The sequence below is a fragment of the Diceros bicornis genome, chromosome 20 (assembly GCF_020826845.1).
Source record: "Diceros bicornis minor isolate mBicDic1 chromosome 20, mDicBic1.mat.cur, whole genome shotgun sequence".
Classification (NCBI taxonomy): Eukaryota; Metazoa; Chordata; class Mammalia; order Perissodactyla; family Rhinocerotidae; genus Diceros; species Diceros bicornis.
In genome coordinates, this window is record NC_080759.1 from 5,492,789 (window position 1) to 5,519,995 (window position 27,207).

The following is a 27,207-nucleotide window of genomic DNA, read 5'->3' on the forward strand; positions in this document are numbered from 1 at the left end:
CCCCGGCCCTTTCTGGGCCTCAGGTTCCTCCCCTACCTAACAGAGGCAGCAACACTAGCCTGGGGGCTAGGGTGGGGCTGAGTATCAGCGAGGTCACCCGCATTACGGCATTATCAGGCCTGGGGTGGTGTGGGGATCCTGGGCAGGGAGGGGGCCGTTTACAGGGGGGAGGTTTGGAATCATGCTAACGGTCTACCAGCTGTCACTACTCTTTGTATTCCTTCTCTGTGCTTCCACGAGGCACAGTTACTCAGGAGCCAGCTGTCTGGGCCTCAGTTTCCCCTTCCACACCCTCCTCCCCACCTGCCTCCCCCCACCCTCCAGCCCTCACGAGCAAGCTAGACAGACAAAGGAAGAAGAGACCGACAGACGCGTTCACAGTACGCCCCCCGATGGCATGGACCACAGAGGTGGACAGAGGCACGGGTGGGGTGGGGTGGGGTGGGGAGGCGGACAGACAGTGAGAGGCCGGTCTTACATCTGAGTGGCTTGGCAATTTCACCCTGCCCTGTGGAGAGAATCAGGTGGAGGTCAGAGTTTGGGAGGCTGCTGGGAGGATACTCAGTGGGACTTCCTTGCCCCCTCAAAGCACAGTCCCACTCCCCAGCACGTGAGCCCCCTCCCAAGTCCTGGGTCTAATGCTGGGCCCCCTCCCCAGCTAGGCAACTTCCCTTGTCCTCCAGGGGGCTTGGGGCCAGACTCCGGACTACCAGGAGGCCAGAACCAGTCTATGACCGGGGGACAGGTGCCCAATCCCACAGCCAGCCTGCCCCAGGATGGGGCACCTTGGGGAGGGGGAGAGAGGAGGGAGGGCTCGGGGTCTCTCCTCCCCAGCTCCCAAGACCTTATCCCCCAGGTCTAACGCTGAAATAACCGTCCTAACAGGTGTCACAAGTTCACTCAGCACAGAGACGCACACCAGGCACATCCGTGCATGTGCAGAGAGTTTATGTGTGCACACACCTGCATCCACATACACACACATGCAGAAGAACTCACACATTAAAACACACATGTGCACTCCAAAACGTCTACACGCGTGTGCACACACACAACCCCGCACACTCGCCCCTCCATGGATGCACACACGTGTATGGCGCCTGGCACACTGAGTGTGCCCCCTGAAGGGCTGAGTGAGGGAGCAGGGAAGCCCTACAACCCCCGTTCGTGAAGCAGAGACCCTACTTGTGTGCACTCGCCTGCACGAGTGCACAGCAAGGGCAACTGCTCATGTGTTGCCATAGCACCCATCTCCTTGCAATAAACACCCATTAGAACAAAAAAAAATCTACAAACAAAACAACACATCTCAGTCCAAGGCAGCGGTCCAGTGTCTGGGCCCTTCTCAAAGCCACAGAATTTCAGCTGAGCCCAGGGATGGGGTAAACCCTTTGGATATTGTGAGAGGGTGGCAGCCATTTGCACACACATTTGCTCACACATGCACACACACTCCAAGCCATGTCCCTGGGGAATCACCTTGTTTCTGACTTCTGGTTTTGTGGGACTTTGTTAGACCACGCACCTCCTACCCGTGAGCCCCAGCTGACCTTCCTGCCCATGCCCATGGACACATACATGCACACATGCCCAGACACCAGAGCTCGGGATCTCAGCACAGACCAGGCCCTCATTACCTTTTCTAATCCCTTGCCATGTTTTCTCAAGAGGGTGCCCTGCAGAGACAATGTTACAGGGTGATCAACCTGGCAAGCCACGTGGGTGGGCACCCGGGGCGATCACGCATGAATTCACGGGGACAGGAGGAAAGGGCGCCTGCACTGCACAGGGGCTGGTGACGGGGCTGCATGGGGGAATGTGTGTGCTTAATGACTGACTCTTAAAAGGTGCGAGAGAGTCAGTGAGACGGGAAAGAGAGAGAAGGTGAAATAGAAATACAGGTCCAGAGAGAAAGGAGAGAAGTCACTGCCAAAATATACTCATTTACATTTATTGTATATATGAGGCTCTTGGTTCTCGGGTCAATAGGAAAGCAAAGGGGCTCCACATTCAGACAGACCTGAATTTGAATCCTGACTCTGGCACATATTTACTATGTTGTCTTGAGCAAATGACTCCTCCTCTCTGAGCCTCAGCTTTCCTCATCTGCAAAATGGGAATAATAATACCCACCTCATTCAAAGGGTGGTCATGAATGTGAGCTGAAACAGCAGCTAAGAGAAGGTGTGGCATACAGGGAATCATCAATAAATGTGAATTCCCTTAGCTTCCTGTCCACAAATGCATTATCTGTGGTTAGGTATGCTGCCACTAGGTGTTTACAGCCAAAGACCCAGACTTCAGCCACCAATAAGTAAGATGAGCACTTGTAAACTTTTGACAAAGTGAAATCTTGTAACAGCTTGTCTTGCCCACAAAGGGGGACTTTGAAGTGGTTTTAGTGATCTCTGCCCTTGTATGTCTACATACTATCGCCACCAACAACAACCATAACGTTAGCTCCAACTTACTGCCTCAGCTAGTCACTGAGATGAGCATGTGAACGCATCTTTCCACTTGCTTCTCACAACCCTCAGTGAGTTGCTACAATTAACCCCTTTTTCCAGACAAGGAAATGGAGATTGGGAGGTGAAGCGACTTACCAAGGTCACAGAGCAGAGAGTGGTTGGGCTGGGATTTGACCCCAAGTCTGCCCAACACCAAAGTCAATGCCATCTCCCACGTGGGTGCCTGGTTGTGTGTCCGGCATTCGTGTGTGTGCATGTGCAGCAGGAGGGGTAGATAAGGCCCGGGGGGGCGGTGACGGACAGAGCCTGGGGCCTTGGGGGCCTGCACTGAGCAGCTGAGTAGGGACCCCGGCCGTGATCGCCTGTGTTTTGCAGGGGCTGCTAACAGTTCAGAGCCCAAAGGGGAAGTCAGAGGGGCTGTGTTGACTTTGAACCTCCTTCTGGCTCCAGGAAGAGACCCAGCTATCCTGGCGGCGTCTGAGCATGGGAGGGCAGGTGAATCCCAACTAAAGGACAAGGGCAGGTAGGAAGGCACTGGGCCAGGGATTTGGGAGCAGGAGGCGCCCCCTCCGTACTTATAACGGGGCCGGGTGAGTGGGCGTGGCCTCCCTCCCTCCAGGCCCCGCCCCCTCCCTGTGCCCCGCCCCAGACAGACACAGGCACATCTAGGCGGGAGGTGGGACAGCGGGTGAGGGCCGGTGGGTGAGGAGGGGCGCTGGGTAGGGGGTGCAGCCACACGGTGGGCCGAGTCCAGACACAGAGCGGACGGACAGACAGACGACAGACGGGCCTCTACTTACGATCATCTGTCAGCCGTGAGGGGGCGGGGCGGTGGGGGAGGGGGGAATAAGTCACCATGAGTCTCCCGGGAAGGCCTGGGAGGGGGCAGAGACGGCACCGAGGGGCAAACCCTGTGCTCCAGCCCAGCCTGGAGGTGCCCTGAGCCGCCCACCACCATCGTTGCCTCTTGGCGGCCCCGGGACCACAGTCCCCAAGCCTCTCCCATCCACCCAGGATCGCCCTCCCACTCTGTGCTGTGCTGTCAACCCCTGTGCCATCACTGTCTTCAGGCCCCCAACGCCTCCTGGGAGGGACCCACCATCAGCCACACCCTCTGCAGATGTCACCCGTCCCTCCACTCCCACCTGGCAGCCTGATCCCTGGGCATCACTGTCTCTGTTCTGGTTCCCAGAAGGGTCCCAGAGGCACGGTCCTGGTCTCTGGATGACTGCTGACCTCTGCTTGACCTCTCTGACCTTGGATGCTCTCTGTGACCTCTGGCTGACCTCCAGGAGCCCTCTGGTCTATCAGTCTTTGATCTTTGAAATCTGTGGTGTTTCCCCTCCTTGTCTCTTGATTGACCCCCCCAAGCCCTCTGATGAACCCGCTGACCCCTATGACCTCTGTGACCCATGGGTGGCCTTGATCCCCAAGCTGACCTCTTGTTTTCTGGGTGACCTATGACCTCTGAATGACCTCTTGACCTACATGTGACCTTTATGTCCCTTGGATGTCGCCTGACTCTACTTGGCCTCTTTGACCTTTGAATAACTGACTCCTGAATGACCTCTTTGACCCTTTGATGACTTTTGACCCATGTGTGACCTCTCTGATCTTTGAATGGCCCCACTGATCTCTAGTGGCTTCTATGACCCTCGGATGGCCCTTGTGCCTGGATGACCAGAGCCCCAGTGCCTTTGGCACCAAGTTTTCTGGGCTCCCGCAGGGGAGGTGGCCCAGGTGTTCCCTCTGGCCCCCTGTGGGCCTCACCGTCTGATCAGTGAGGGGAGGCAGGACAATGGTCTTCTCCATGGTGTTCATGACCAGCTTCCATAACTCCTTCAGCACCCGCTTCAGCACCGTCTTCTCGCAGATTTTGGCAAAGAGAGTCAGGCTGTGGGCGAGGGGCAGGTCTGAGACAGGGCCCAGCTGACCCTAACCCGCAGAGCCCTTCCTCTCAACACACGGGTGAGGTGGGAAGGCATTCCATGGACACACAAGAGGGCACAGAGGCTGTCTGTGCAGGAACCTCTGGATGGTCTGACGGGGCTGTGATGCAGGAGGCATGTGGAGAAGAGTGAATGGTGGCTGGACATGTCAGCAGGGGCCAGACTGGAAGGGGCCTCAACGTCCAGGAGGAGGGCCTGGGCCTTAGCGTGAGGGCAGTGGGGAGCCATGGAGTGTTCAAGAGAGAGACACAGGGGCTGGCCCGCATTCTGCTTCAGCCGCCCGGGATTCACCAGTTCGGATCCTAGGCACGGACCTATGCACCGCTCATTAGGCCATGCTGAGGCAGCATCCCACAAAGAAGAGCTAGAAACACCTACAACTAGGATACACAACTATGCACTGGGGCTTCGGGGAAAATAATCTAAAAAAAGAGAGAGACACAGCCAGGCGTCCTTTCGAAAGAATGGACTAGGGGGATAAACTGGAATAGGAAGGCTGGAGACCAGGGACTATGATGGGGCTGGGGCCGTGCTCAGGAAGGAGGGGAAGGGAATGGTAGGAAGACGGCAGACGTGAGAGGGAAAACAACAAAGAACTCATGGTTGGATGTATGGGGGTTGAAGGAGAGAGGGCAATCCACCATGATCCATCCAGCACCTGACCCACGCAATCACCAAACTTTCTTTAATGCTCCATCCATCTCTTTTTCCTTCCTTCCTCCCTCTCTCTCTCCCTGCTCTCTTTCTTTCCATCATCCCATCCAACCATCCACCATTCATCCTCTCTCCCTTCCTTTCTTTTTCTTTCCTTCTTTCCTTCCATCATCCCATTCATTCATCAATCTTCCTATCTCCCTTCTTCTCTGCCTTCCATCCATCCTCACATCTATACTTTCAGCCATTTATCCTTATTTCCTTCCTTCCTTCCATCCATCCCTCCATCCAGTTATTCATCCATCCAAATACTTACCCAACTGTCTACCCATCTGTCCATCCATCCTTTTATCCACCTAGCTTCCTAAGCATTTATCTTTTAATCTACTCATCTATCTACCTGCCCACCCCTCGTGTCATCTATCCATCCAACCACCATCCATTCATCCATATATGTATTTACTCACCAATCCTGCCAATCATTTGCCCACCCATCTTTCCACCCCTTCATGCCTCCACCCACCCATGCATCCAAACCCTTCCACTATCACCCAGCAAACGCGCCCCAAGTGTCCTCTCCAGGCCAGACCCTGGGTCTCTGAGGCCCCAGCCCCGCCCCCCGGCTGGCCCAGTCCACCCGGCCTGGCTCACTTGCTGTCCAGCAGGTCCATGATGGGCTGCAGCACATTGTCGGCATCCTGGGCCACGCTGCTGCAGGCACTGGCTGGCACGTTGCCCGTGCCCTTCACCTGGCTAAGGATGTCGCCCATCTGCTTGACACATTCCTCGATGTGCGGCTGGAAGCTGGGGACGCAGAGGGGAGAAGCTCGGGCCAGAGTCTCCGGGCCTCTGAGGAAGGACTGGATGAGGCCACAAATGCTGATCTGTGGACCTTGACCTTTTCTCACCAGCATCAGGGAGCCACGGAACACAACTGAGCAAGGGTGGAGTGTAACGGCAGCATCGGCCCCCAGGCTAACACATTTACCTGTGTTGTTCATTTCATTGCACAGTCCTACTCGGGTACTATTGTTATCAGCATCCCCACTTTACAGATGAATAAACTAAGGCTCAGAGAGGTTAAACGACTCACCCAAGGCCACACAGCTAGTAAGCGGTGAAGCCAAGATTGAACTCAGCTTCGTCTAACTCCTAGCCTGTGGTTTTTGCCATTACATCTGCTGAATCTCTGGATGCCTCAGGTGCAGAGGTCCGGGGGCTGTCCCCTCCCTTCTGCTCCCAGCCCTGGAGGTGCCCCCACCTGGTAGCAAACACTCGGCTGAGCTCATCCAAGACGTTGTTGAGCTTCACCTGGAGCTCCTTCAAGATGTCACTGGCCTCGGCATCCAGCTGAGGAGGGAGAAGGGACATCAGGTCAGGTTTACAGGGCATCCACATGGCATTTTCCCATCCAACACAGGGAAAGGGACACCAAGGGGCTAGAGAGGAAACTGAGGCACAGATGGTGAAGCTGCTTGCTTGGGTTAAGGGAGTGGCTGAGCTGGAATTCTTTGGTAGGAGCTCTGGGGCCTGCAGGGACATGGGGATGGTGGTAACCCCACCTGGGCCCCCCCTTACCTCCTTCCCTCCCATGGCTTCGAACATCTTCTCTAGCTGAACTCGCAGCTGCTGAGTGTTGTTCATGAGGATGCAGGGCTGGGGATGGGAACAGAGCAGGGAGTCAGGGCTCAGGACCCCTCCCCAGAGCCTCCCCCACTCAACGCCAAGGACCCTGGGACTGTTTCAGGGTCTGGGTCTGGAGGAAGCTGAGGTCCCATAGGGTCCTCTGAGAATGGAAGACAGTATTTGGGATCAGATTCCTAGGAGTGTTGGAGAGGGGGGTCTCTGGGGACCATCCAGATTTCCCACCTGGGTGGGCAGGCCTGGTAGGTCCAGGAGAGGGGTTGGGTCTCTGGGAGTAGCAGGAAGGGGACTTCTTGTCACACACCTTTATTCTCCTACATTCTCCTTTTATTCTCAAAGCCTTGCACACTCACATACACACACCCTGAAGTCCTCATTCACAACAATAGACAATGGCACACTGAAGGCATGTCCCCTCATGTCCAGATCCCCTCAGACACACACAGTCAGACACACGGACACACATAGTTGGACACACTCACAGACACAGGTATCAGAGCCCAGGGAAAGATGGAGCCCTGGGGGTGGAGAATGGGGCTGGGAGGGGACAGGATAGGGGCCCCCGCAGGTCACCACTTTCTCCTTCTCCTTGGAGCAGTAGGAGGCGAAGTCCTTGGAGATGATGTCTGCATACTGGAGGAGCACGTTACTGATGGTCTGGGGAGGACGCAGAGGGTGGGTGAGAGGAGGGGCTGGGGCGGGACGGGCCCCCAGTCACCAGGTCCCATCAAGAGCCACTAGTGAGACTAGGGATGAACCCGAACTCCTATTAGCACCTGAGATGGACCCCTGGGCTGGGTGAATTCTCTACCCAGGATGACCATCACAACCAAGGGGAGACACTACCACACAAAGATGATTATTTTACATAGACCCAGCTCTTTTTCAGAGCAACCAACCATTATATCAGCCCAGTCCCAACCACAAGTATGACTCGATCGCAAATGGAATCTCAATTCCTACTTGCAATCCTCAACCTCAACTCAGTCTAAAGCCAAGTCAACTGAACCTCAACCCCGGTCAATGGTCCCAACCTCCAAACTCACTCCAATGCCCACTCAAATTCTACATAAATCCCAACACTCCAACCTCAACACCAAATACAATTCCAATCTGAATAGTAACCCTAAAACCAACTTCAACTCCATCCCCAACCCCATCCCCATCCCCATTTGGACCCCAGCTCCAAATTCAACTCCAACTTTAATCCCAACCCTGACCTCAACACCAATCCTGACCTTGACCCCAATCCCAAACTCAACTCTAACCCCAACCTTGACCCGTTCCCACCCCCATCCCCCGCCTGGACCCATCCCTGACCCCCACCCACACTCCTGCACCTTGGCAAACCGCCTCATGTAGTGCCCCACAATCTGGGGGTCGGGGCACTCGAGTTTCTTGATGATCTCAAAGCTCTGGTTGAGCTGGGAGAAGACGTCCACCACAGAGCAGGAGAACAGGGCGTGTTCTGAGGTCTGCTGGAACTGCAGAGGAAGGAGGCCGGGGGGAGGAGAGGGGTCAGAGCCAGACAGTGCCCAGAGCCCAACCCTCCTGCTGTCCATGGGGAGAGCCAGAGACCAAGTGCCCCGGGGTGAGATGGATAGTGTGCGAGGCTGACTTAGAGCCAAGACTTATGGGTGGACGCAGAGGCCACGGGGCGGGTGGAGGGTCAGACTTGATGAACTCGCATTCATTTGTTGAATGAACAAAAGACTTTCAACACTGTGAACAAGACAAAGATGGTGGCCACCTTTCAGACTGGCCTCAACCCTAGGGCACTTTTTGCCCGCAAATCGGATCCCAGTGAACCCCGGAGGAAGTAAGGCCCCTACGGGCAGACCGCTCACCCCGTCCTTCTTGTCCCGCTCCAGGGCCCCGTGCAGGAAATCCCGGGACACCTCCTCGTTCTCATCCAGCCACTGGATGACGAAGGGCTCAAACCACCTGGAAGGAGAGCCCGAGTGGAGTCGCGCCACCTCTTGTCCTCGACTCCCTGCTCCACTTGGTTCTGACCAGGTGCTGGATGGTGCTGGGGCAGGTCCTGCTCTGCCCTGAACTCACCCTGTGGCCTTGAGCGGTCACCCCTCTGCTCCCCTCCCCACCAGGCCTCAGTTACTTTGTCCCTGAAACGGACCAAGTGACCACTGTGAGAGCACAGCCCACACTTGGGAAATCCTGGTTCAGATAAACTGCCCAGGCAAGTGGACTGACCCTCTGGGGTTCTGTTCCTGTACAGAACAGGGAGGAGCAGCTCTCCCACAGCGCTGCCATGAGCGTGGGCGACACAGCACACAGGAGGTCCTTGGTGCTTGATGGCCACCTCCCCCTCTTCAACACAGCCCATGAGTCAGACAGCCCCGTCACTTATTGGATGTCACCTGGGGCATGTACCCCTCCATTTCCTCATCCACAGAGTGGGAATTACAATGCTCCCGTCTCATAGAATTGTCAAAGGATTAAATGAGAAAAGGCAGGTGGGGCTGCTCCGCACGGTTCCTGACACTCATGATTATTAATTGTCTGGGCTGATAGAGGAACCCTCAGTCCAATGGCTGAGAATGGAGAACACTGAGTGTGAGCCCCACCCGTGTCCCTGAGGCCCAGGGAACCCTGAGTAGGTCAGCCCTCCTCTCTGAATCTCAGTCCAGCGGTCAGCACTATGGTTTCGGTTTGGGCCGGGGCAGGGGACTCACGCGGGGTACTCGGGCACGCGGTCCTTGAAGGCAGGGAGCTCCGCCACATACTCGTTGTAGAGCCACTTGACCTTGAAGTGGAGGTTCATGTAGTCGGCGCTCTTGCATAGACGATGCTTGTCATGCTCTGGGGGGAGCGGGGGGGGGGCTCAGCCAGGAGGGTCTGCCACCCTCTGTCTCAGCAGTGCCTGCTCTGGCCATCACTGGTGTTGGACCTCAGGCATGAGGGTCCAGGGCACTCACAGCCTTGGAGGGAACACTGAGGCACAGCTACTCACTGTAGGCAGGCTGGGAGACATGGAGGTAGGGAGACTCACCTTCCATGGCATACTTCATGTCCTGGGCAAACAGGTTCCACATCACTTCAGCACTGATTTTACCCACGTTCAGCTCCTGGGGAAACCTGGCAAAGGTCATAGAAGCACGAAACCTTGGCAGATGGAAGCCAGACGGCTCAGGCTGCTTTGGCCTTCCCAGCCCAGAGGGTAGTGTGGGACAGGCAAGGGATCTGGATTCAAGCTCCCTCATCACCACTGAATTGCTGAGTGACTACACTGAGGCCCTGCTTCTCCCTGAGCCTCCACCCACCCATCCTTCCATCCTTTCATCCATTCATTCACACACTCATCCATCTATCTACCCATTCATTCACCCACTCCTCTGTCCATCCATCCATTCATTCCTTTATCTACCCATACATCCTCCCACCAATCTAATCATCCATCCAACTATTAATCCACTCACCTATCCATCCATCTATCCACCCATCCATCCACCCATCCCTTTATCCACCCACTCATCCATCCACCTGTTCATCCATCCACCCACCTGTTCATCCATCCATCCATCCATCCATCCATCCATCCATCCATCCATCTCCATCCATCCATCCATCTGTCCATCCACCCATCCTCCCTTTGGTCCATCCATCCAAAATCCCTATCTTAACTCCATACCTAAGTAACCAAAAGATGTTGGCACCCCAGAGTTAGGGGTGCCTTTAGTGCTCACCTCAGGGAGAAATAAAACACAATAGCTCATTCAGCTAACAAAGATGAAACTTCCACAGACGTATAAATCCACAAAACAAAACTGGTACACATTCACACACAATTACATGATACACAATATTGTATATTGAAGTGCATTCCACAATTGAACACATATAAACAATTAAACCCATAGACCACAACTGTACACAAAATTAAATCCACACATGTAAGATATAATGTGATTTAAGAATGTAAAACATTTAGCAGGGTATCTAGCACCTAGTAAATACTCGAACACTGTCTATTATTATTTATGAACCTATACTCACATACAGAATTATATACCTATGTACACACTGTTATTCACACAAATCAACATGTACAAAATACACATCTAATTGCACCAGGATTGTGTACATACACAAAATTTTATGCTTCTGTTTGCAAATTACGTCGTATCTCATCCAGGTGCAACCACACCCACAACTGCCCCCACATATGCAACATTTTATGTGTAATTAGACATGATCGCCTTTACACATAAGACATAAGCTTGTGCACATGCATACACGATGACCTCCAGATAATCAACTACACAGACACACAACTCACTGGTTGAGGCAGGGAGTGTAGGAATTCTTGTCTTCCTCGATGATGGACACTATGAGAGTGATGAGCTTGGACCAGAAGTCGAGGTTCTTGATGCTGGGGCCCTGTTCCTCCGGGGGAACTTCCCCTTTCTTGGCCTGGAAGGGACAGTGGACATGTTGGCCACAAGGGGTCCAGGGCTGGGGCCTCAGTTAATTCATTCCTGAGGGGCAGGAGGTTGGTGAGGAAGGGGCCCCATTAACATGTGTGGTTCAGGTGGGAGGTCTGCGTGGAAAGGAACTGAACTCATGTAAACTAGCCCAAATAGAGCTCATGTCCATGCAGCTCCAAGACGTTTAATTAGACTCAACTCACAAAACTGAATGGAACTGAGTTTAGTTGAACAAACTCAGACCACTAAACCAAATGGAACTGAAATAAATGCAAGCCAGGCCCACTTAGCTTAACAGATGGCAATTCTCAGAGTTAATTCAGTGGAACTGAACTTGCGCCAATTACACTGAATGGAGTGGAATTAAATTTAACTGGATCAAAATGAATTCAAATAAACTCAATTGGATTGAACCTAATCAACTTGTCCAAGACCAACAGCAACCTAATTCAAAATAATGGAAATAAACTGACTTGAACTCAACCCAACCCAGCTTAATCTAATTCCATTCAACCCAAGTCAACCCAATCCAACCCTACCTACTCAACTCAACCTAACACACTCAGGCCAACTCTACCCAACTTTAGTCAGTCAACGGAAATGAACGTGCCTAAATGCAATGGAAATGAGTCCAACTCAACTCAACTGAACTCAAGTGTACCTAAACCAGTGACTCATCTCATCCTGACTCAAGCCAACTCAACCCAGTGAGGAACAACTTCAACTCAAGTCGATTGAATGGAAATGAATGATTTCTTACTCAGTTAAACTCAACTCAGTCCAACTCAGCTCAGCTCACTAAGTAGCCAAGAGCAATTTTAACTTAAGTCAACCAAATAGAAATAAATGGAACTAAACTGATTCTAGTTGAACTAAACTCAACCCAATTTAATCCACTTCACCTCAACCCAATTCAATTAAAAGCAACTGGATTTCAACTCAAGTCAACTGAATGCAAGTGAACAGGATGAAATAAGGTCAAACTGAGTTCAGCTGACATGTTTTCTCCAGTCAGAAGCCTGAGCTGAGACAGGGGCCGCCTCAGCTCCCACAGCCCCCGCGATTCCTCCCTCCCAGCTAATCACCCTGGATCGTAAATTTCCGATTTATACATCTTTCTTTCCTAATAGAGTCTAAGCTCCTTGAAACCTTTTTGACAACCTTGGGACATTATATGTGTAGATAAACGTGTTGAAAGATCTCAAATAAACTAAGTTGAAATTACCAAAACTGAACTCTACTCAAAACCTTCAATTTAACTCAACATTTATTGAACAGTGATTCTATTCCAGGCCCACTGTATTATGCCAAACTCAACTAAGTTTAACTAAAACCGAATTTATGGAGCACCTACTGTGTATCAGGTGCTAAGCACTTAACTACAGTTTATCTAAAGCTTGTATCTCATTAAATCTTCTCTTCAATCCTGAGACGTGGGTTTATGACCCCATTTCACAGAGGGAGATACTGAGGCTCAGAACAGTTCAATCGCTTGGGAAGGTGGCAGATCTGGGATTTGGGCTAGGCTCTGGCTGGCATTCCCACTCCCTCCTGCTCCTCTGGGGTCCTCACTGGGTCTGCCTGGTACTCCCGACTGTACAGCTCGTGGCAGTTGTTGAAGATGTACTCGTAAGTGGAGTTGAGGCAGGCTTTCACACAATCCTTCACCACCTGGCTGGCTCGGGGAGGGCTCTGGAGTTCTTGCACCTGGAGGGAGGGAGATAGGCACGGGTGGGCACAGCTAGGACAGGAGGTGCCCAGGAAGTGGCTACAAGGGGTTCTGGGTTCTGCTGTAGCAGTAGGAAAGCAGAGGGTCACCGAGAGAGGGCACTGCTCTCCAGGAGAAATGTTCCTTGTCTAGGAGCTGAGAGTCCTGGAGAATCCTCCTTGGAGAGCTAACGGGACTAGGTCCTCTTTCCTACCTTCATCCGAAAGAAGGTGATGCTGGTGAGAAGATCCACAGTGGATTTGAGGTCCTGGAGTCTCTCTGGGCTGCTGGCTGGGAAGTTATTCTGTTGGAAGGGAGAAGAGAGGCGGGTTATGGAAGAAGGTTGGGAGACGGTGTTTGAGGGAAGACACCAGAGTCCTCAAGTTTCAGGAGGTGGGGTGGGTCAATGAGAACACTTTGAAGCAACTGGGGGGTCTGCTCGAATGCACCAGCACATTGGGCAGCTGCTGCCCGCATATGTGTACACGTGTCAAAGGAACACATTCCACACGTTAAGATGGCTTTTCCTACGTGCACGACTGTTGGAACTGTCCCCTCTGGACACACGTGTGCATGGGGGCGGGCAAGTCATCATGCACGCTCTTCTCACCCGGTACATGGAAAGGTCGATCCGCAGGGAATTATGCAGCTGGTCCAGGAGCTTGACAAAGCGCTCTTTCTGAGGAGGCAGAGGAAGAGTAGGATGGATGGAAGCGGGGACTTGGGGGTCATATGTAGCAGCTACAGGTGGCTGCCATATTGGCTGAGCACACACTATACACTAAGTGTACCCCACCCACTACTGAACTGAACCCTCAAAACACTCATTTCCATTCTACAGAGGAGTAAATTGAGGCTCAGAGAGGGCAAGTGACTGGTGCAAAGTCACACGGCAAGTCAGATCCAGATTGGGAACCAGGGAGTCACAGAGTCTGACCAGCACAGGGTCGGGCTCTCCCTCATCCCCTAGCCCTGGCCCCCAGGACTGACCCCGAAGTTGGAGGCAGCGAAGCGGTCTGAGGCAGACACGTTGGTGGAGGCGGTGGTGTGCGCATAGTAGGCGTTGATGTTGGCGAGCAGGGTGCTCATGACAGCAGGCACCCCAGGGCACATGTACTTGGAGGAGAGGCAGGCAAAGTGGCTGGTAGGAGGGAGCAGGAGGCACTGGGCCAGGTGTCCAGCCAGGATGGGCCACGTCCCCCAGAATGCCTCCAAGACAGCATCCATGAGTGGCTCCCCCGAGCCCCGAACTGTCCCTTCCCTCTACCTGATTCTGCCCTCCCAGTTTATCTGTCTCCTCTCTGGCTCCTGTCTCTGCCTCTAACTCTGGCTCTCGTCCATGTCATCCCAGCCCCCAGCAATGGCACTTTCCTAACCTCCAGGGGAATTACATAACCCTCACCACACCTCCTTCCTCTCTGGCTCCTTCTCCCAAGAACCCCGTCCACCCCAGATCTGCCAGTGTCCACTTGGCGACCCACCCACCCCAGTTTCCCGCACCTCGCCCTCATGTCCACCCCACCCGCAGCCTCACGTCATGGCTTGGTAGATGGACTCGACGCCATAGCGCATGGCAAACTCGTCCACAATCTCCTGAGCCGTTTCATCGTAGTAAACCTTCCAGGCGTCATCACCCTTGGCGTCTGGGATCTTCACGACCCCATTGTTCTGCACGTCTGTCACAAAGTGGAACAGGTTCTGCCACAACAAGGAAAAAGGTGTCATGGAGAGTGCAAGAGGGCATGAAGGATCAGAGATTCCAGGTCTGGCACAGCTTACATCATCTATCCATCTGTTTGTGCAATAATTCATCCATCTACTCTTTCATCCATCCGCCTCCCACCCATCCATTCGACTACCTGAAATTTCACCTATCCACTCATTCATCCTTCTGATGATTCAACCACAGTCCATCCATCCATCTGTCCGTCCATCCGTCCATCCATCTATTCATCCACCCACGCATCCATCCATCCGTCTGCCTGTCCATATATCCACCCACCCACCCATCCACTCAACTATCCAAAAATTCACCCATCCACTAATCCTCCCTCCTAGTAATCCAACCACACATCCAGCCGTCCTATCCATTTACCTACAACCTAATCTGTCCACCCAACAATTCACCCACCCATCTACCTGGCTACTACAAAATTCACCCATGCACACCTCTAGACTTCCAATAGCTCAACCACACGTCCATCCACCCACCCTTCCTTCTAGCCATCCACCCATCCATCCATTCATTCATCTATCCATCTGTCCATCTGCCTGCCTGCCCATCTGTCCATCCATCCATAAATCCATCCACCTACCCACCCACCCATCTAACTACTCCAAAATCTACTCGTCCTTCTGTCTAATAAGTCAACCACACATCCATCTATCCCATGCATCTACCCACAACCTAAACTGTCCATCCAACAATTCATCCATCTACCCAAGCAACCATCCATCATCCATCTACCTATCCATCCATCATCCGTTTTTCCACCCATCTACTCATCCATCAGTCTATTCAACTATCCAAAATTCACCCATCCACTCTTCTATACTTTCAGGTCAACCACACATCCATCTGCCCATCTGTTTGTCTTTCCATTCATCACTCATTCATCCATTCGGTCATTTATTCATTCAACAAGCTGAATTCTCTCCAGGAGCCCCCAGGCAGCTGGAAGAGACAGACCCAGACCCAAACAGCCCAACCCTGAGGGTTCAGAGCTGGGACAGATGGAAGGACCTAGAGCTGGGTAGTGAGTCTGCCTGGAGGTCAGGGAAGGCTTTCCAGAGGAGGGGGCCTGAAGCTGGACCTTGGTGGATGGGGAGTTTTCCAGGCAGAGAGAATGGCATGTGGGACGGCCTCAGGGGTCCAGGGGAGTGCGGATGGTGTGGCTGGAAAGGGGAAGGTGAAGCTGGGCCAGGCAGGAATGGAGAGTGGAGGCAACGTGGGAGGTCCCAGTGAGCTCTGAAGGCAGGGCAGAGCAGGGGCCTCACCTCATGCAGACAGGTGTACTGGACATGGTAGGGGGCCACCTTCTCCTCGCCTTTGATCTCCACACTGATGTGTAGCCGGATGGCACCCGACACAGCGGATTTGTCAGTCCGCTTGTCTGCAGGGCAGAAAGGGATGGCTGTGTCAGAGCTTCTCAATACAGCGGCGAGCTGTTTTAAGGTATGCGTGACTGCAGCCATCCTGGACTCCCTGAAACTAGGGCCCGGGTGTCTCTTCCAATTGACTCCCTAGGCTTCTGTCTCTCCCATTAGACTAGAATTCCTCAGGCCCTGTCGCTCCCTGCACACTAGGGTCCCAGACCTTACTTCAGACTATATTCCTACGTCTGCAACTCCCCCTTTAGACTAGGAGCCCTGGGCCCTGCTTCTCCAGGCTCTGCCTCCGCCATCAGATCAAGCTCCTCAGAGTCTACTCACCTTCTTAGGGCTCCTGGGTCTGTGCCTCTATCCTCAGACTAGGAGCCCCATCTTGCTTCCTGCCTCCCCCATCAGAATGGGATATCTAGATCTCCTCCAACCAAATTAAGAAGTTCTTGGGTTCTGCTCACCCCTCTCAGACTGGGTTCTTTCTATGCCTCCAGAATGGGCTTACAGACCCTGCCTCCCCCATCAGATTGGGCTCACAGATGCTACTCAGCTTCTTAGAGAGGGTTCTTGGGTCTGTAGCTCCCCTCTCAGATCAGGATTCCCAAACTATACTTCCTCCCTTTGACTGGATTCTCCAAGTTCAATCTTCCTTCTTAGATTGGATTCCGGGGTCTGTGCCTCTCTCCTCAGACTAGGATCCCCAGGTCTTGCTTTCTGTCTCTGCCATAAGACTGGGATATGGAGATTCTGCCCCTCCCTTACCCTACCAAACTGAACTAAGAGGTTCCTGGGTTCTGCTCACTCTCTCAGGCTGCATGCTTCCTGTCCCCATCAGATCAAGCCCCAAAACCCTGCCTCCTCCATCAGATTGGGCTTCTTGACTAACTCCTCCTGACACTGTGTCTCTCCTCTCCAGCCTCGTTCCCCACTTTGGCTGGCTCCCTGGGGCCCCTCCCCACCGCCCTGCAGAACCCCACCCTCACTCACCCAGGTTGTACCACACGTCCATCTCGCCGCTGAGTGTCCGCACCTCGATGATTGTCTGCCCCAAGAAGTCGTCGGATTCCCTCTTGAACCGCTGCTTCACGCGGGATTTGATGTCATCGTCCTCATCCCAAACGCGCACCTTGATTCGGTCCGAGGAGTTGTGACATTCACTGCAGGGGGAGGGGGGGGCGGGGCAGGGGTCAGGCGGCTGGCACGGGCTGGTCTAGGAGCCCCCTTCAGCCACCACAGCAGGGAGCTCCGCTTGGAGGGCGGGGGGCCCTGTCGGGCACTCACAAGTGGAAGTTCTCCTCCCACACGGGGTTCAGGTTCCCATAGATGGTCTTTGTCCGTTTCTTGGTCTTCCCGACCTGGACGGTGACATATGGGTCACTGGATCCCGTCTTGTCCTTTGCCTGCAAGCCCTGGGCACAGACCACTGGGAGACACACAGGACAGAAACAATGTGGGCTCAAGGAGCAAGCCATGCCAAGAACAGCCACTGCCACAGGCTCCAGGCTGCTGCCGGGGACGCCTATGAGGGATGGAGGGCTTGGTTCTGGCCGCAGGAGCCGCTGGGCACACCCACTGGGCATGCTGGGCTTGCTGGAGAGTTAACTTTCAGGGAACCCTCAGCCAACGAAGGATGGGAAGGTCCCCCAAGGTCACCCCTGGGTAGGACATTCTCAAGTGTGTGCTCCACACTGCTCCCCTAAGGCCTCCAGCAGGATTGAGCCCCAGCGGCCCAAAGTGTCACCCGCTCATTGGCGTCCCCCTGCAGGGCTCCTTCTCTCCCTGCTCCCAGCCTCGTCTCCACATGCCAACTCCCCGACCCTCCCACCCCCTCTACCCCGAGCTTCCTGGGACCACCTCCCTGATAAACCATGTTGCCCTCAAGTCCTCTTCTTGAGGTCTGGTTCTGGGGGGCACCAACCAAGATGCACCCAGAGAGTGTCATGCACATGTTTGGAGACATACTTGCCCACCCTGTGAACACAAATGCACACACACACAGACACCGGGAGGACGCAGACACGCTCGGGTACACGCAGCAAAGGGGAGGAAAGGGCGTGGGAGGGAGCACGGGGGGCTGAGGAGAAGGGGCCCCGGGGCCGCGTGCCCCACTCCACCCCCCGCGGCCTCACCGGTGATGCTGATCTTGGCCGACCACTTGGACGTGCCGTCCAGCACGCTCTGCTTGACCGCCTTCATTTGCTGCGTGTGCGCAGTCTTGGTCACGGCGAAGATCTCCTGGATGAGCTCGAAGATCTCGGGCTTGTTGCGCTCCCGGATCTTCATGCGGTCCTTGAGCACCATGATGATGTTCTGAGTCCGGTCCTCCGCCCCGTGCTTGGAGCTCTTCTCCGCCGCGCCTGCGGATGCAGACAGCGCCACCGTCCAGAGCGCGCTCCCTCACCAGTGCGCGAACCCCCACTCCCACTCCAGAGCTTCCTCGGCTGCGGCCACGGGCTCCATGCATCACCCCCAAAAGCTACAGCTGCTAGAGCTTCCTACTTGCTCTCTGAATTCCGCTCCCACCAGGCCTTTCACCCTTCAATCCCCACCTAACCCTAACCCTAACCCTGACCTTGATCATAACCCTAACCCTGAGCCCCTCCTTCCCAGTCCTCCAGTCCGCGTGAGTCCCCTCCCCCTCTGAACCTCCTCTCCACCCCCAAGACCTCTTCCCTTCTCTGACACGTCTCCCCCACTCTGAGCCATCTCCCACCCTAAGGCCCCTGCCTCCTCTGGGCTAACCCAAACCCATTTTGCTGCCTCTCATTAAGCCCGCCCCTTGCACAGTTTAGCTCGTCCCTGAGCCCCGCCCCACCCCTCTCTGACCTTATTTCTCCTTTCCCCTCCTCTGGCCCCCTAATCCTCGCCCCACGGGGTCCCGCCCCGTAGCCTCGCCCCTGTCCTTGCCCCTTCCGTCCCTGCCCGCAGCCCTGTCCACCCACCGGCCCCGCCCCGCGTAGCCCCGCCCAGCTGGCGGTCCCGCCCTCCACCCCGCCTCCTCGGAGCCCCGCCCCTACCCACCCCCAGTCCCGCCCCAGCCCCGGCCCCGCCCTCCCTCACGCTGCAAGCAGTCTGCGTTGAGCAGGTCCTGGCACTTCTCGTGGCACTTGACGCCGCACTCGGTGCAGCGCATGCCCTGCCGCGCGATGCCCCACAGCAGCCCCTCACACTCGTAGCAGTAGGTGGGCGTGGTGGCCGTCCACACCTCGAAGTTGTGCGGCGTCGTGCACGAGATGGGGTAGATTAAGGCTTGCAGGGTCTTCTTGTAAACGTGGTTTTTCTGCGGCGAGGGAGGGCGTGCTGCATGGGGCGCGGGCCCGAACCTGGGGGCACTGTCCTGCCCCGCCCTCACCCCGGTGCTGAGTATCGTCAAGTCCCAGTCCCTGCCCCGCCCCACGCTGTCTGTCGGAATCCCTGGTTTCTGCGAGCAGACTGTGCTCGCTGGACGCTGCGTCATCCAATTCTGGAGAGCGAGGACCGCCTGTCTCTGCCATACCTTCCTCCTCTTCCTCCAGGCGCCCCCAGCCCAGCCCACCCCCCAACTGGGGGAGGCGAGGGGCCCCGCGCACCAGCTCCTCGTTGTTCAAAGTGCTGGAGGCCAAGGCCGAGGTGATGCCCGCTTTTCTGGACTGGACCAAGGACTGGGGCATGGGAGTCATGAGAGTCAATTGACACCCATGGGGTTGTCACCAAGAGCAGAATCCACAGCCAGGGTTTGTGGCCACCAGCCACAGAACCAAAGAACAGCCACGGATAGGAAACAGGTCACAGCAGCGGCAGCAGAACCAGCAAAGAATTGGGAAGTGACAGAGACTCCCAGTTAGAAGGGACCCTGGAAGGTGCGAGCAGCCCCACACCCCTGACTCACCCATCCCCCACCACCTCAGACCAGACTCTGGAGCCACGCTTGGCTATGGTCACCAGCCACAGAGCAAAACCACCAGTCACACCCTAAACCAAGGTGGGGAGTCACCTGCTCTCGTCCCCACCCATGATCTGGGGGACATGGCAAGGTCCACTCCAGAGAACCCATGGGTTGGGGGCTAGTTGGAAGGTCTCAGTGCAGGAGTCTGGGGAGGAGACTCGGGGGCCCAGGTCACCATCACTCACCATGGCCTGAGGTGTCCACGCAGCGTGCAGGGTGGAAATGAGATTACGTTAGTCCCAGGGAACACCTTGCCAGCCCCCAGCCCCAGGTCTGCCACGGGCAGTTGTACAGGTTGAGAACTGCTTGTGGCAGGCCTGCTCTGCTGGGGGAGGGGAGGGTGCAGGCGCTCACCAGGTCGCTCACGAGGGGGATAGGCTTCCTCTTGCGGATGTCTGGCATGCTGTCGATGATGATGAGACCACCGCCAGGGCTGTAAGACACACACAGGGACGTCAAGGGCCCAGGGAGTTCCCCTTCCCCCAGCAGACACCACCTGAGGCCTGGGCAGGACAACTGATCTCCCAGGGTGTTAAGAGTTGAGTTGTGTCCTCCAAAAAGATACACTGAAGTCCTAACCCCCAAGACCACAGAATGAGACCTTATTTGAAAATAGGGTGGTTGCAGATGCAATCATTTAAGACAAGGTCATAGAAGGGTGGGCCCAAATCCAACAGGACTGGTGCCGTTAGAGAAGAAAGACAGCCTTGTGACAACACAGGCAGAGACTGGAGGGGAAACGTTTACAAACCAAGGAACGCCAAGGATCGTAGGCAGCTACCAGAAGCTAGAAAGGCACATGTCAGAGGGGCGCCGCCCTGCCCACACCTGATTTTGGACTTCTGGCCTCCAGAACAGTGAGAGAATAAGTGTCTGTGGTTTGAAGCCCACCGTTTGTGGCACTTTGTTCCAGCAGCCCTAGGAAACGAAGACCCTGGGCCTCAACTTCCTCATCTGGGAAATGGGAGACAATGCAGTTGCTCACGTTTAATGAAAATTTGAGGTAAGGCAAATCTAAATAATACCCTAAAATATCCATCACGAAACCTTTCTTTATGCTCAAAACTGGAAATAGGGGCCGGCCCGGTGGCGCAGCGGTTAAGTGCGTGTGCTCCACTGCGGCGGCCCAGGGTTCGCAGGTTCGGATCCCGGGCGCGCACCGACACACCGCTTGCTAAGCCATGCTGTGGCGGCGTCCCATATAAAGTGGAGGAAGATGGGCACGGATGTTAGCCCAGGGCCAGTCTTCCTCAAGAAAAAAGGAGAGGACTGGCATCGGATGTTAGCTCAGGGCTAGTCCTCCTTGCAAAAAAAAAAAAAAAAAAAAAAACTGGAAATAGGTGTGTGTGTTTAAAATCTATCCTGGAAGGAGTGATTTCAGAGCCGATGGGAAGGAGGGAACCGGAAATTGTTTGTGCTGTCGCCTCTTGGCGGCTTTGCCATAACTGGCCAATCGGAAAATGAGCGCAGTGGCTGATGCCCCAGGGGGCCTGTCCAAATCCCCTTTACTGAGAGCTGTGCTCGTCCCTGAGTCTTCAGGTGTGGCTTCTCTCCAGAAGGTTCTCACTGGCCAACGAGAGAGCGATGCCCAGCAGCCAGTGAGGCTGGAGAAGCCCTGGGGCGCTATTCCCGCTCCAGTGCTCCCCGCAGGACTGGGCAGAGGTGTGGCGCTCCTGAGCTCCGCCTCCGCTCACAGCCTCCCCGCCTGCCTCACACGGTTCCCCTGACAGTGCTTCCTCCTTAAGCCCTCGCACGGGGAAGAAGTTAGACACGACAACATGCTCAATTTAAGACCAAACACCTATTGTAAATGAAAGAGCCAGCACTGCAGCAATCATCTGAGCCATTTAAAAGCAGAACTGAGGCAAAAAGTTCAGCCCAGGATGACCGACGCGTGGTGCAGGAAGCGGGTGTCTCCTCTATCCTGCACTTCTTTCTAGGGGAAGTGGTTTTGAATGACGTGAGTGGCTTGGACAAGGCACGTAGTGCTCTGGATTCAGTTTCCCCACCTGTACAATAGGGGTTGTGGGGCCCCGTGTGTCTGTTTTGAGGACTCTGCGTGTTACTATCTTTGGCTCCCGCCCGTCCTGAGCCCCTGTGACAGTGGCTCCATTATTTCACCACGGCTACCCATCCCTGTCTGCGGAGAACCTCTCCCTGCCCGCGCTGGGCTGAGCCTCTGCTGCAGACCAGCCTCGCGCTCTGGGTTCGAGGCTTCCTCCCGCCCTGAAGCTCCGTTACTCACCCACCCTTGAACCACAGGGACTTGGACGTCTCTCCTTCTCCCTGGGCCTGCGGGAAGGACACAGACACGGTTAGCATGGCCGTGCCCCACCCTCCCAGGGCAGGCAGGCTCCATACCCACTCTGTCTCCCCTTTGGCTGGAAGTCAGAAGGCCCAGGTCCGAGTCCTCACTGTGTGTCTTTAGGGGGCTCACTGGCTTTCTCTGGGCCTCCGTTTGCCCATCTGTAAAATGGGGAGAGAGGAGATGCTCTCTGCCACCAACCTCAGTGGGCCTTGGTCTCCTCGTCTGTCACACCTGGGGGTTTTTTAGCATCATCTCCAACAGGAGCTCATGCTCTACAATTCTAGGATTCTCGGGGGCTGGTTCAAACACTCATAGGATTCTGTCGTTCTCCAAACGCCCCTCAGCCTCCCTTGCTCATCTGATCTTGTGCCCCAGGGCCTTTGCCCTAGCTATGCCACCTGTTTGTATGCCCTCTGACCTTCTGCACCCGACCAGCCTCCACTTATCATTCAGGTCTCAGTATAGACCCAGGGTCAACACTCCCCACCTCCTGTGCAGCTAAAGGGTGGGAGTGGGGTGGGGAGGGTCCAGGACTCCCTTCTGAAATATTGTTGAAGTAGTTTGGATATCACCTCTCCTTAAGTGTCACCTCCTCTGGGAAGTTCTCCTGATTGCTTTGAAATAGTTTTATGCCCCTTCTATGAAACCCAGAGATCCTGCCCATGTTTATTTTTCTTGTCATATCACTGGTTGCATTACAAGGGTAGCTGCTGTTTTTTTCATTTAATTTACTGACTTAGTGAGAGTTATTCAATAGATTTATTGCTGTACACTTTTTTCTACCTTTCGAATTTAGAACCATGAGAATGTATTGCTTAGTCCAAAAATTCTATTTTACAACTGATAAGAAATTCCATTTGAAACTTCTGTGGCTCTGATATTTGATGGCCTAAGACTTTGGGAGTCTGGTTAGGATCTCCTCCTGCCAGCCTCACCCCAGTTTGGAAGGTCACCCTAGATGGTAATACTGCTTTGTCCCCAGCCCAGAGCAGGTTGAATGAATGAAGGAATAAATGAATGGCCTCATTCCTACCACCGTCTGGACAGTCACCCTGACCCTGATGCTAATTCTCTCTTTCATCTAATTCCTTCTCAGATACTGACCAGATCTCAGACCTTTCCCAACCTCGACACTGACCCCAATGTGACCCCAAACACTGACTCTTCCCCTAACACCAATTTTAACCCTGATGTCTGATCTCTGACTGCTGCCCTAACCCTGACCTGTTATCTCTAACCTCTATGTCTGTTCGTGAATGTGACCCCTGACACGGCTATAGCCATGCCCTCAGCTTGATTTTGGCTCCAGGTTCCAGTGCACCTCTCCTCCTTCCCCACAGAAATCTCAGGCTGGGTGGGGGGCTGGGCTGAGCCTTGGTGGGGCCAGTAGTTGGGGCATAGAGCAGGCAGGCACAAGTGAGGCCAAGGAAGGGCCTCTCTGGGGAGGGGTGGGGCCAGGGAGGCCGCAGACAGTCAGGGGCTGGGCCAGGAATGGTGGGGCTAAGGAAAGGCCAGGCTGGGCATGGGTGGGGCCAGCTTGGCGTGGGCAGAGCCACGGAAGGACCAGGATGTACGGTGGCATAGGCATGATGGGTGGGGTGGGGGCGTTGGCGTGGCCAGGCTGCCATGGGCTGGCATGGGCGGGGCTAATGACAGGCCAGAGTGGGTGGGGCAGGGGAGGAACGGGAGGTGGGCGTGGCCAGCCCGCCATGGGCGTGGGTGGGGCGTTGGGCACCACCTGGCTGAGCGTGAGCTGGCTGCTGCTTTCACTCACCTCCTGTAGCTGCAGCCGCACTTTGTTGAAGGCTCGCAGCCAGTTGGCCTTGGCCCTGGACATAGAGTCCTGACCTTCTTGGCCTTCCTCATCCTCTCGTGGCCTGAAACTGAGGCAAGGGGGTTCGAGGGGCTCCAGCACCAGCTCTCCCTCGACCCTCCACCCTCCGAGTGATGCCAGGTCCTCCATGGCCTCCCTGGCCCTTCAGAGACACGATGACTCACCTGTGCCTCCTCTGACGGCCTCAGTGCCCCTCTCCCTTTCCCATGTGCCCATCACCTCTCTGACACCTTTGGGTCCCTGGCTCCCCTTTCCACCCTCCTGGCCCCTGTGACTCTTTATAATCCTATTTGTCCAGAGTCTTTCCGTTGCCTTTGTGACCTCTCCAACCCCAGCAAGCCCTCCGGCCCCTCATAACCCCTAAGATCCCTTCATGACCCCACTTGATCCCCTTTGACTCCACTGAACCGCTTTTGACCTCCCACCCATCCCATCACCTCTGATCCTGTCCATAAACCCATGACCCTGTGACAACCTCCCCCCTCAGGTCCACGCTGACCCCATCACGGCCCCACTGACTCGGTGACCTTGTGACCACCCCTCAGCCCCTCCCGTTACCTCTCCTCAGCCTTGGGGGGCTCAGGCTCTGGCACCCGCTCAGCTCTGGGCCCCTCCTTGGGCACAGCCGGCTCGGGGGCTGCCTTGGTCACATCAGGGGCCTCAGCAGGAACAGCAGGGGCCTTGTCCTCCTTCTTGGGGGCAGCTGGGGGGAAGCTGACACGCTTGAAGTCCTTGGGCTCTGCCACAGCCACCTCCTTGCGCTCAGCGTAGCTGCCGATGTCATCAGGCACCTCCTCCTCCTCCTCCTCCAGCTCCTCCTCATTCTCAGGCAGCTCCTCCTCCAGGAAGTCCTCCAGGTCCTCCTCTAGGTCCTCCTCCAGCTCCTCCTCATCCTGGTCCCAGCGTGGCGAGTCCTGGTAGCTGACCGAGCTGTGGCAGGAGTGGTAGGAGTCGCGGTCCCGCTCGTCCTCCAGCTCGGAGCCCTGCAGGCTCTGCTCGTCTGGCCCCAAGTCCTCGCTCAGCTGCGAGCTGCCCTGGCTCAGCTCCCCCGAGGAGGCGTAGCGGCTGCTGCCTGTGGGGCTGCGGGGACAGGGCAGGGCTCAGGGGCCAGGCTTCAGAGCCACTGCCCACCTTGGCCCCGGTCACACAAGTTCCCTCACCCAGCCATTCACTCAGCATTGGCTGAGCACCTACTGTGTGCCAGGCCCTGCTCTAGGTGCCAGGGAAACAGCCGTGAACAAAAAAGACAAAAATCCTCACTCACATGGTGTTTACCACCAACTTGGGGGACAGGAAATAAAAGTATATTGATGACGTTAGTGATCACTGAAGACCTACTGTGCACTGCTGCTGTCCATGCGCTGTGGAGGCTCTGCTGTGTGCTGGGGACCCCGAATCGGTGTCCTTGCCATGGCCCCTTGGAGACCTAGTGCTCCTGACACTTGAACACAGCTACGCCTGGCTCTCCATGATCCCCCACCTCAACCTGGCCCTCCCGCTGTGGAATCCCTCCCTCCACCAGGGACTCGGGCCCGCCTCCACTCCTTGCCTCGACCTCCCTCCACAGCCGATCCTGCGGCGGGTCCCCTCAGCTCCACCTCGCAAACACATGCAAAATGCATCACTTCCTTGCACCCTGGGCCCCACCTTGGCCCAGGCTCTTCCCTCTCCAGTGGACGCCGTCCCAACGTCCACTCCTGTCCCCGACAGCCCCTGTTTCCTGTGGAAGCCACAGAGGGCCTTCTCTGAGCCAGAAACCCCATCACATACCTCCCTGGTTTCAAACCCTTCCACGGCTCCCTAGAGCCCTTGGAATCAAACCTGTGCCATGCCCTGCTCCCCGTGTGGCCTGCCCCTCCAACCTCCCCACCCTCATCCCCCCTTCTCCCTTCTGTCCCCTGCTCCAGTCACATGGGCCTCTTTGCTGTTTTTCCAATATGCTACATTAGTGCCCACCTCTGGGCCTTTGCACTTGCTGTGCCCTCTGCCAGGAACACCCTTCCTCACCTGCTTTATCTGGCAAAACCCTTTGGTGCCTATTGAAATGTCACTTCTTTGAGTGACTCTCCTCCACCATCCCGCCAGGTCAAGCCCCCCCCACCCCCTGTTACATGCTCCTTATATGCACCCTGGATCACACTCGACATGACAGGAAGCAATATCTGTCTCTGTTTCCCTTTCTGCTCACCTTTCCCTCTGTGTCTCTAACTCTTTGTAACCCGACTAAATCAGCGACCCATGTGGTCCAGTCTGGAAGCCATGATGGCATCAAGGAGCATACATCCACCGACGATGTAAAGACTTCATTCAACTCAAGTTCTGTGTTTGCCAAATGCCCTCGAGGAGAGGAGGGCAGGCAGCATGACTCATGGGCCACCACTCACCTCCTTCTAATCGTTCTGTCAGTCAACAAACAGCATTCCTTATCTTAGACCATCCAACCCTCCTCCACAGCCGGCCCCAGGGATGCTATGGGAATCAAAATGGGGGTTTCTGCCTCTAGTCCTTGCTTGCTAGTTCATGTGTATGGCTGCTTGCTTTCTAGGACCCCTCCTTGCAGACAGCAGGGGCGGGCATCAGCAGGTATGACTTGGCTGTAAAGGACTCCATGCTCCTTTTGCTCGTGAATACCCCCAAAGTCACCCCAGCACATTATGGGGTCCCTGGAGATGGGGGCAGCCTAGGACTGGGACCTCACACATGCCTGGACACGTCCACCTGTGACCTGAGGTACCATGTCAATTGCCCCGGGCTGTGAGGGGTGGGACCTGGTGGTCATGAGGCTCCTCCCACCCAGGCTCTGACATTCGGGGCCCCAACACAGCTCTGACCCCACTCAGATGCCCCCCGGCCCCCAAACCCTCGAGCTGGCCACCAAGGGCCTACCCTTGGCCCCGTCCACCTCTCCAGCCGTTAGCTGAGCTGTTTTCTCTGCCTGAAATTCCCCTCCTCGGACACCTCATTAGTCCTTCAAGGTCCAGCCCCCTGGCACCTTCCTCCAGGAAGCCTTTCACACCTCCCCCACCACCGGGTGTCCAGCCACGTCCCCTCCAGCCACGCCCTGACCTGCGGGACAGCATGTCTGTGTCCAGCTCTGTCTCCCAGTGCCATCCAGCACCAGGCAGGGCGGCCGGTGAGTCACTCTGGGGCGAACTCAAGCCATTGCTGCC

At 55.4% G+C, this 27,207-nt stretch overlaps 1 protein-coding gene across 1 annotated transcript in view; it reads right to left on the minus strand.

The window, feature by feature from the left end:
* UNC13A (unc-13 homolog A) overlaps positions 1–27,207 on the minus strand; it is a 56,231-nt gene that overhangs the window by 10,828 nt on the left and 18,196 nt on the right. Inside the window, exons 12-38 of the mRNA XM_058563438.1 lie at positions 24,596–25,117; positions 23,978–24,086; positions 22,141–22,187; positions 20,250–20,328; positions 20,081–20,086; positions 19,540–19,611; positions 19,031–19,250; positions 18,100–18,327; positions 17,252–17,393; positions 16,958–17,127; positions 15,866–15,981; positions 14,403–14,566; positions 13,859–14,009; positions 13,479–13,547; positions 13,083–13,172; positions 12,733–12,867; positions 11,013–11,146; positions 9,726–9,811; positions 9,409–9,535; positions 8,563–8,659; positions 8,056–8,199; positions 7,289–7,372; positions 6,650–6,727; positions 6,333–6,421; positions 5,723–5,875; positions 4,239–4,362; positions 479–508 (exon numbers count right to left, since the gene is read on the minus strand). Coding sequence (XP_058419421.1) covers positions 479–508; positions 4,239–4,362; positions 5,723–5,875; positions 6,333–6,421; positions 6,650–6,727; positions 7,289–7,372; positions 8,056–8,199; positions 8,563–8,659; positions 9,409–9,535; positions 9,726–9,811; positions 11,013–11,146; positions 12,733–12,867; positions 13,083–13,172; positions 13,479–13,547; positions 13,859–14,009; positions 14,403–14,566; positions 15,866–15,981; positions 16,958–17,127; positions 17,252–17,393; positions 18,100–18,327; positions 19,031–19,250; positions 19,540–19,611; positions 20,081–20,086; positions 20,250–20,328; positions 22,141–22,187; positions 23,978–24,086; positions 24,596–25,117 — 3,466 coding nt within the window. The remainder of the gene's footprint in view (positions 1–478; positions 509–4,238; positions 4,363–5,722; positions 5,876–6,332; positions 6,422–6,649; positions 6,728–7,288; positions 7,373–8,055; positions 8,200–8,562; positions 8,660–9,408; positions 9,536–9,725; positions 9,812–11,012; positions 11,147–12,732; positions 12,868–13,082; positions 13,173–13,478; positions 13,548–13,858; positions 14,010–14,402; positions 14,567–15,865; positions 15,982–16,957; positions 17,128–17,251; positions 17,394–18,099; positions 18,328–19,030; positions 19,251–19,539; positions 19,612–20,080; positions 20,087–20,249; positions 20,329–22,140; positions 22,188–23,977; positions 24,087–24,595; positions 25,118–27,207) is intronic.